The sequence below is a fragment of the Camellia sinensis genome, chromosome 1, assembly GCF_055761805.1.
Source record: "Camellia sinensis isolate YWXY chromosome 1, ASM5576180v1, whole genome shotgun sequence".
Taxonomy (NCBI): domain Eukaryota; kingdom Viridiplantae; phylum Streptophyta; class Magnoliopsida; order Ericales; family Theaceae; genus Camellia; species Camellia sinensis.
Window position 1 is genome coordinate 24,703,465 of NC_138961.1, and position 10,121 is coordinate 24,713,585.

At 41.7% G+C, this 10,121-nt stretch overlaps 1 protein-coding gene across 1 annotated transcript; it reads right to left on the reverse strand.

Moving 5' to 3' along the window:
• Nucleotides 1-6,630: 6,630 nt before the first annotated feature.
• LOC145823213 (uncharacterized) lies at nt 6,631-8,915 on the reverse strand. Its single transcript, XM_082922782.1, has 2 exons — nt 8,595-8,915; nt 6,631-6,774 (listed from the first exon to the last, which is right to left on the reverse strand). Exons 1-2 carry the CDS (start codon nt 8,913-8,915, stop codon nt 6,631-6,633), a joined length of 465 nt encoding a protein of 154 aa, XP_082778908.1.
• Nucleotides 8,916-10,121: the final 1,206 nt, after the last annotated feature.

Below are 10,121 nucleotides of genomic sequence, written 5' to 3' on the forward strand. Positions count from 1 at the left end.
AATTGATAAAAGATTATGCCCTGCAAATTTTGTACCATCCAGGAAAAGCTAACACCGTTGCTGATGCACTGAGTCGGAAGTCGATTGGAAATTTGGCCTGTTTACTCACCGGGCAGAAACAATTGCTATGTGACCTTGAAAGACTTGAAATTGAGATTGTTTTGCGTGAACAAGGTGGAACAATAACCGCTATTTCTGCTCAACCAGCACTGATTGAAGAGATTAAAGAGAAACAGCAACAAGATGACTTCTTGAGGAAGATCATCGAAGAACAGGAATCTAAACCCAGGCCGGATTTCAAATTTGAGAATAATGTGTTAAAATTTCAGGGAAGATTGTGTGTACCAAGTGATTCTGAACTAAAAAGAAGAATTCTACAAGAAGGCCACAATTCAAAACTGTCTATTCATCCAGGAAATACAAAAATGTACCAAGACTTGAAACTGAATTTCTGGTGGCCAGGAAAGAAGAAAGAGGTTGCTGATTTTGTATCGAAATGTCTTCATTGCCAACAAGTCAAAGCCGAACATCAACGACCCACAGGTTTACTGCAACCCTTACCGATACCGGAGTGGAAATGGGAACATATCACTATGGATTTCATTGTTGGTTTACCTCGCTCCAGTAAAGGTATGGATTCAATTTGGGTTATTGTTGATAGATTGACTAAATCTGCTCATTTCTTACCTATCAAAACAATTTATAATGCGGACAAATTGGTTATAATCTATATTGATGAGATTATTAGATTGCATGGAGTGCCTGTGTCCATTGTTTCTGATAGGGACTCGAAGTTTACATTGAGATTTTGGCAAAGTTTGCAGACAGCATTGGGTACTGAACTGAGATTGAGTAGTGCATACCATCCTCAAACAGATGGTCAGTCAGAAAGAACCATCGAGACTCTGGAGGATTTACTGAGAATGTATGTTCTTGATTTCCAAGGAAATTGGGAAAGCCATTTGTCGTTGGCTGAATTCGCCTACAACAACAGTTTTCATTCAAGCATTGGTATGGCGCCTTTCGAGGCTTTACATGGCAGAAAATGTCGATCTCCTATCTGCTGGGCAGAAGTTGGAGATGGGCCTTTGCTTGGGCCCGAGATTGTTCAAGAAACTACGGAAAAAGTGAAACTGATTCAACAGAGACTGAAAACCGCACAAAGCCGACAGAAAAGTTATGCAAATGTCTGAAGGCGAGACAGAGAATATGAAGTAGGTGATCATGTTTTTGTTAAAGTGACATCGATGAAAGGATAGACCCGTTTTGGGGTTAAAGGTAAGTTAGCGCCGCGATATGTCGGACCGTATGAGATTATCGAAAAGATTAATCCGGTGGCGTATCAAGTAGCGCTTCCTCCTGAAATTGAGCATATGCATAACGTGTTCTGTATTTTAATGTTAAGGGATTACCTCCAGAATCCCTTCCATGTGATTAAACCTACCCGTGTAGTGCTAAGTGATTACTACACTTATGAAAAACGGCCTATTCAGATTGTGAATAGACGGATCAAGAAGTTGAGGAACAAAGAGATTCCATTAGTGAAAGTTGACTGGAAAAACCATGGTGGCGTGTATGCCACTTGGGAGAGGGAAGATGATATGATGAAGAGATATCCTAAATTGTTCCCACTGAATCCAGTGTTCTTCCAAAATGAAGGTAATTCAAGTTTGGAGGACCAAACTCTTTATAAGGAGGGGAGACTGTGATAACCCTCACTACTGTTTACTAATAACACCACTGATTACTGCTAAACTGAGACTGATCATGATAAGTAATTGAATTGATTGAAATTCTGAGTTAATTGATTGCGTGTGTTAGTTTAAATGCATGTCTATCTGTTTGACTGTTAAATTATATGTTCGTGTTTTATGTTTTAAACTGCAAATTGAAGGCCTTATCAGCAGCTGAATCTGAAAATTGATTAATGTTTTATGCTAATTGGAATTTATGAAATTTTATGATATATTTAGTTGAAATGTGATTTGGTATGTTTAAATTGGAATAAATAATGCTAATTTACAAGAGTTGGACTTATTCACCAAAATGCCATGATAGTGGGCCACTTATCAATTCATGTTTGAAGCCTATTACACTTTTGATACAACATTTCCTCAGCCATTTCCTAGAGCAAACCGATTGAGAGAGAGAGAGAGAGTAGGAGGATAGGCTTGAATTCATCAAACTTAACTTGGAGACTTGAAGATATTTAAGGTTAATTGCATAATTGAGCCTCTAGACTTGAATTGAGGAACCTAGGTAAGGATTTCATCCTTTTAATTATGAAATCAAGTTAGTTCTTGCATGGTTCTTGGAAGATTAGAGTTTTAAAGCCAAGAATTGATTTGAATGTTGAATTGAGTTTCAATTCATGCATGCATGTGCATATCTTGAAGTTTAGAGTTGTTTTCATAGAAATTATTGCATGCATGTCCACATTTGAGTTATACTCCATGAATTCATCATGTTTGGGAGTGAATTAACTCATTTGATCATGGTTTGGAAGCTTTGAAGTTGATTAAATTCATGCATGTTCATCATGTTCTTGATGTTTTATTCGAAAATGGTGTTTCATTGACTCACCCTTGGGCTTTGATTTTACAAATTGATCTTCAAAACATGTTATATTATGGGTTTAAAGTGTTTTCCAGAAAATGGGCCCAAGAGGTTGAGTTTTGATGCATTGAAGTTGAGTTTTGAGCTTGAGGTTCAAATCTGGAGATTCCAGATTTTGGACTCACGCTCGAGCGAGGAACTCCATGCTCGAGCATACGCCTTGTGTTCATGCAGTCCGCTCGAGCAAGGAAAGTGGCACTCGAGCGTGAAATGCGTGTATCCAGTACTTTGCATGTGTTTACAGTCCGCTCGAGCGAGAGAGTTCACACTCGAGCGAGGACTTGTGTCTCACGCTCGAGCGTGGATCGAGCGCCCGTCGAGCGTGATTTTTTTTATCCAGTATTTTTACTATGGCTTACAGTACGCTCGAGCGACGGAAGTCACGCTTGAGCGGAACTCCTTTGTCTGCATGTCTGCTCGAGCGTATAAAGCCACGCTCGAGCAAGACCCCTATTTTCTAAAAATTCTGAAAAAATGTTTTAAAGTGCATCTTTGCATCCTCATTCCATCCTAGGCATTCTTAGGCCTAGTTTAAGGCATCTTGATGAGGATATCGATGTAGAACCACACTAAGGCAAATTAGGGATTAAGTTATTACTTCCCAACTATGTAGCTTAATGTGTGTTCATTCTGTAACTGTAGGGTTGGCATCCGAGGACGCTCTAGCTGCTTATAGCCCAATGCTCTGTGAGTAACTATGTTATAAAGATATGTTCAATTGATATTATTTTCTGAATAAATGGCTGCACTGCTTTATGAAATGACACTGTTTACCGAATGAACGTTTGTCCTATTTGTGAACTGTATTCGTGGCATCCATAACAATTTACGGTTGCTGAACTGTTACTGCTACTGTTACAGAGATCTCTGTCGGTTCCCATGTTTGGGACCACTACTGTTTACTGATATGATGGCCATCATTGACTGCTCGGTCTGTTAAGACCTACTGTACTATTTTGCTATTGGATGTACCACATATGACTATTATAGTTTCTGAATGACTGTTATGGCATGAATTATGAGCCACAAACTGAATGACTGATATACTGATAAACGACTGTTTTCAATACTGAAAGGACATTCATTCTTAACCTCTTTACGCATATGCTATTCACTGGGCTTTAGCTTACTATTTATATATATATGTAGGTGTTCAGGCACCGGACCGGAGTTAAAAGCGTTGGATTAGCTCTTGTTTTGTCAAGCCAACCATCGTGCCTCACTTTGAGGTTCCAAGTGCTGCCAAGCCAAGGCTGCTTCGGGGCGTTTTAGATTCTCCTTTTTTTTGTCTTTGTTTAGTAACGACTGTATAGACTGAATGATATTTGTACTGTACTGTTATGATAGGGACTTGGTCCCTAACCTGAATGATTGTATATGATATATGTATATACTGTTTTTGTTCTGAATGTGAATATGTTATGAAAAGTCTTTTTGCATACAGACTGTCACAGTTCATTAGACATCTTTTAATTACTGTTTTGGCTTCCGCCAGCCCCTGTACTCTGTATTACTGTTTTACTGTTAAGCAGGCCTTCGGTAATCTCGGATTACTGTCCGGTTACGGTGCTAAACCCATAGGAACGGGTTTGGGTCGTGACAGTTATACCTTCTAGGGGCATTCGTACACCTTTATCGGGTGGTGGAGTACGACTAGGGTGGTGTCGGCCTGGCCATCTTATACTGCTATATGAGTTTCGTCTCCCGCCGCAAGACGGATTTACTTGGCGGCTACTGAAGGGTTTGAGAGGTATCCCCTACACTCACTTTTCTGACATGCTTTACATTATGTTCACTGTTGCATTTTTTGTTCATCTAATCTATTTTCCCATGTCTTCTGTTTGCAGCTTTGGGTCTACACATATTTCACTTCCCTGTTTCCAGTCCCGGTGAGGCTGATCGTGTTGCCAGTACCCCGCTCCCAGTACTACAACTCGCGGTTTGAGCGACGCTGCCTTATAGACCGAACCTTCCCGTACTTCCGACGCTTCTTTGACACAATTACGGTGGACTAGGTAACAAAATACTAGTCTTTAACTGTTACTTACTATAAGCATATTACACTGTTTCCCACACTATACGGTCACTCTCATGCTGTTGCATTTGTACCATATTGTCATTCTCATACTGTACTAACTTCTGACATTGCACTGATTTCTGACACTGCACTGCCATTCTTATCTAACATCTGACACTACACTGATTTTCTCATACTACGCTAACATCCTTATATTGCACTGATTTCTGCAAGTTGATTGACACCCTTGGGCGGACATTCCCCAGATGTCAAGGATGACCTACGCTGCTGCATGGCATGCCTCTACGATGAAGATTCTGTTCGAGGGCCCCTTTTCTGAGCTTACTACCTAGGAGAGAGGTTCATCTGCTAGACACGAGGCGTCGCTACCTCCGACATTCCCCATTCTCTTCCTCTAGGCATGAGGGTAGTGGATGATCTGCAGGACGGTCCTGAGCTCGACCTCTTGATGATAGGTGAGGATAGCGATCATCATCATGAGCTTGGTGACTTCACTACCTTCTTACATACCTGGACGATAGTGCCTCTTACCCCATGCATGGCTCGAGCTATGCCCGAGATTGCTGCTGCTGCTGCTGGTGATGCGCGTGCTGGAGGTGCCCCTGCCGTTGCTTCCATTCCTGGGTTTCCTGTGATTCCCACTGAGGTCAGGTACATGAGGCCGAACAGGGTGATCGAGCAGCTCCCTCTCAACCCGATCGAGAAAAGGGACCGTAGGTTGACTTTCGCTCTTGGCATCGAGTAGGTACACACTTCTTTATGCTTTTAGCTACTGCACTTCATTCTGTTTGTTATATGTTATTTCTGTCCCCTGTTATCCGTTATTTTGTCTACCTTGCTGAAAGTCTCATTCTCTTTTGCAGATACCCCAGCGTTTGCTGATGATCTCTTCCGAACAATTGACCAGTTGATCCTCATAGTGCAAAGGAGACAGACTATTCTCGCGTCACATGGGATTGAGGTACGCTTTGCCCCGAATTTATAGTTAGTATAATATTTGTTCCCAACTCCACTGATCTTTTCTGAATTTTCTTTTCTTTCTCTCTTTTTTTGTTTTCAGCTCTAGCCTGTATCAGTTGCACCTGCAGAACCTCCTCCAGTTGGGAGGAGAAGGAGACGGGGCCTAGTGAGAGGCCGAGGAGGAGCTACCCGAAGGAGAGGCCGAGCGAGGTAGCACTCACCTTCGGAGGAGTCTTTTGACGGGTCTACGACCGCCGAGGATGAAGAAAAGGAGGTTGACTTACAATCCAGTAGCCCTAACGATGACAGTGATGCACCTCCTTCGCAGCCGAGGAGGAAGAGGGCGAGGATGGGTTACTGATAATGATGATGATGATTTGCTATTTGTTTTACTTTTGCTTTGTAGTTAAAGACTAGCTTCAGATAGACCTTTTTTGTTTTTAAAGACTTTTCTTTTGTTTTTGTTTTGTAAAACAATGATCGGGGCTGGACCCGCCAATTTATAAAAGACAAGTTTTTATTGATTGATCTCTTTGCACAATGTGATGAATGGCATTTGCATGTGATTAATGTCATAACTCTTACATTGTAACCGTTAGAACTGTGAATGCTTGTTCTTGAATTGATTCATGAATCGAATAATGACTTACATCCAGTCAAAATGTAAAATACAACTCGATAACAGAAAAACAAAATAAAAACATCTCGAAAATGCTAAAAAAACACTTGGTACAAATAAAACAAGACTCAAAAGTACAGTCGTGGTCCACCCGAACAAAGGCCAACCTTTGCTGCAATTGCACTAAACTAGACCAACACTAAGGCCCGATCGGGCTTCACTGATGCACGGCTGACCACCACCAATGCACGACCGGCCATCAATGTGTTGTCGGTCAGTGCTGTCCAGGTGTCATGCATAGCTCCTTCTCAAACTCTAGAAATAGTACTCCCATGTTGTTTTTCTGGCATACTCACAAATCTTTGATATTTTGCTCTCAAGATGGAGATGTTACTTATCAATAGGCTTCGAGATTGGATAGCCACTTTGGATGGCTCGGAAAAGGTGAATTTTCGCAGTTTCGACCTAAATGCCCTTTTCCCTTTAAGCCGCACTTCTCTTTGTTTTCCATTCTTCCATGCCGCAATTCGATGTTGGAACCCTGTCACACATGTATTTCAATTTGGATCTCAAGAAATGTGTCCAACACTAGAAGAATTTCAAGCACTGATGGAATCCCAGCGCGACAAAGAAATCATGCCTCAGCCCCGTTTTAGCCATGCTCACGCTTTGGGCCGGATGTGTGGATTATCATTGCACAATGCTCGGTCCCTAGTTTATTTCATCGGTTTTCCGCTATTGGAGATAGGAGTGACTTTCTTTGGCGCCGCCACCGACAACATGCTCTCTGTTTATGCCTACTTGCGCAACTCCTCATTGCCCCTAGTTTTGGCGGAGCCAGCATCCGGTTGATCGAAGTGACTCAAGGCGTGAAGGAGGGCAAGAGCTACATAGGTTTAGCACTAGCCGAAACTTTGATGCGTTTGGATGCTTTCCGTCAGGGAGAGACTACCTGCTTTACAGGGAGTCCACTACTTCTCTAGGTATTATTTTCCACCCTTTTAATTTATGATTTTTACATCACTCATCACTCATTCTCTGTTTTTCTCTCAAAACATTTTTCTTACTTTTCCCTCAACGCACACCTCTCTATTCTTTAATCTCTCTTATTTTTCATCCCTCCCCAGGTATGGTTGATAGATAAACTGCAGGTAGTGGGCCCTTACCCCGAATACTCGACCAGGGCTTACTTCTTTCACCAATGGCTAATAGATTTCCCTTTAAAGGGTTTATGGTATGATTGGATGTGCAGTAGGTCCGCAGCTGATATATCTTGGCGTTGCCCCTAGTTTAATTTAGCCGAGATGAGCTACAGCATGTCCTGACAGTCGGGTGCAGAGTTAATTGGCTTTACACATTGCGTGTTCTATTTTCCTCTCTGGTTTCGACACCAGTTTGGGCATGATCAAATACGTCCAGATGAGGGAGTGGAATACACAGCTTCATTTCCGGTTTGCGCTTCGCATTTGCCCCTGTATCTTGCGACCTGGAGGACGAGAGAAATTCTGGCCCCTGGCATTAGTTTCGGTTACACCCTATCTGAGGAGTGTTTGGCTTGGCTTGAAGAGGAGGCAGCTGTTGGACCATCTTTGGCATAGAGCCACCTGACTCAACTGTGCCCCTAGTTTTACTGCTTTGATCTTTTCTTTTCAAGATGTAAAAAACAACTTTGATCTAAATCAAAGAGTTTGGAGAATGTACTTGTGTTGAAATCAATAAAATTAAAGTTGCGATTACTGAAAATTTTCCTTTAGGTCCCAAAAATGGTCCAAGTTGTAAAAGGGTAAAATTTTGAACAAAATCAACTTTTATTAAAACTTTTCAAAATAATTTTCGGAAGCGATCACCACCTAACACGCATAGAATCGATCCTCAAGATGTACAATTACGAATCAAAACAAATCATAACTGCCCCTGGCTGCGTATTACTACTACTATTCTATACTCAACTTTGCTCCTGAAATACGAGCATAACCGAACTAATAGATGATAAACAAGGATGACTTGATTAGGAAAGCGGATAGGACAGTTGAACTAGAGATAGTTATGATCGAACTTCAGGATAAAGTTGCCTACGTATCCCAAAAATGGGAATCAGGCCTTATGTAGTTCGATTCAGGTTCACTCGAGTATTAACTTTCTCCTTTTACGCTCTAACTTTTGCCAAAGCCACCCTTTAGGGTTTTCAACCTTGCGAGCTCAATTTTTCTTTATTTCTAATTTTTCATGCTCTAAATTTTGCCTAGGTCGCCCTTTTAGGTTTTTGGCCTAGCGAGTCTCTTAGGGGTAATATTTCTTCAACTTGTCCATGTTGATTGGTTGCGAGAACTCCAAGCCATCCAAGTCCATAAGAATAACTACCCCTCCTGACCATATTGACTTGATGATGTAAGGACTAGTCCAGTTAGGTTTAAACTTGCCCTTAGGGTCATGAATAGAATCTCGGTTGTCTTTCAGCACCATGTCCCATTCCTTGAGATTCCGGGACTTAACCTTCTTGTTAAAAGCCTTAGAAATTCGACGTTGGTAGCCCTGGACATGATATAATGCTCTTAGTCTTCTTTCATCAAACAATATCAACTCCTCAAACCTACTTTGCTGCCAATCTGCCTCTGCTATCTGACACTCAGCCTTCATTCGTAGTGAGGGCACTTCAATTTCGATTGGCAAAACAGCCTTCATCCCGTAAACAAGAGAATTGCGGGTTGCCCCTATAGATGTTTAGATTGAGGTTCTGTAGCCCCAGAGCACAAATGGTAATTTATCTGGCCAGTCTCTATAGGTTTCTACCATCCTCTGCAGAATTCTCTTGATATTCTTGTTAGCAGTTTCAATAGCCCCATTAGTCTGCGACCTGTAGGTTGATGACTTATGGAAAGCCACGTTATATTTTTCAAGCAAATCTATCACTTCTTTTTTGAAGTGCGTTCCATTATCGAAGATAATCTCATTGGGCACTCCATATCGGCAGATGATGTTGTTTTTGATAAACTTAGCCACATGTGATGCTTTCAGTATAGATTAAGACTAGGCTTCCACCCATTTTGTGAAGTAATCGATTGCTACCATAATGAATTCATGCTCGTTTGACCCTTTTGGCATAACTGCGCCGATAACGTTTATCTCCCAAACAGAGAATGGCCATGGTGAAGTCATGTTGTAGAGCTTCGATGGCGGAATGTTCATACGATTAGCATGAATCTGGCATTTGTGATAGCGCTGAACAAAACCAATACAATCTTCTTCCATGGTTGACCAGTAGTAACCTTGCCTAAGGATTTTTTGGGGCGAGCATCACACCATTCATGTAGGCCTCACACTCTCCTCGGTGAATGGCCTCCGTAAGGCACTTTGATTCTTCTTCCTCGATGCATAGCTTATGCATTTCCAGATGGCCTCTTTTGTACAGTTTGTCTCTGCAAATGATGAAATGAACGGTCAGATGCCGTATTCCCCTTTTGTCCTTGGTATTTGCTCCTGGCAGATACGCCTCCTTTTCTAAGAAATTCCAAATATCATAATACCAGGGGTTTTTATCTGAAGCCTCATCTATTATGACAATGGTTTCGTAGCCGGTGTATACCTCTGTTCAATAATGATTGGACGCATCCTGACTCTCAATGGAATGTCTACCATGGAAGATAGAGTTGCTAGTGCATCAGCGAATCGGTTATTCTCTCTTAGCAAGTGGGTAAACGTTACTTTTCAAACCTTAGAATTAGCATGTCCAAGACCTGATGGTAAACTTTCATTTTCTCTTCTTTAACCTGTCAATCTCCATTGGCTTGAGGCACGACCAAATTCGAATCCCCGATGACGTCCAACCTTTTTGCCCCTACTTCCAGGGCGACTTCTAAACCAGCGATACACGCCTCATACTCTGCTTCG

What these genes read in the sequence shown, in the direction of transcription:
- LOC145823213 (XM_082922782.1), bottom strand. Translation starts at nt 8,915, where the DNA reads ATGAAGGCTGTTTTGCCAATCGAAATTGAAGTGCCCTCACTACGAATG. An exon ending in AGTCAATATGGTCAGGAGGG is followed by an intron (nt 6,775 to 8,594) that starts GTAGTTATTCTT and finishes CATGTGTGACAG; the next exon opens with GGTTCCAACATCGAATTGCG.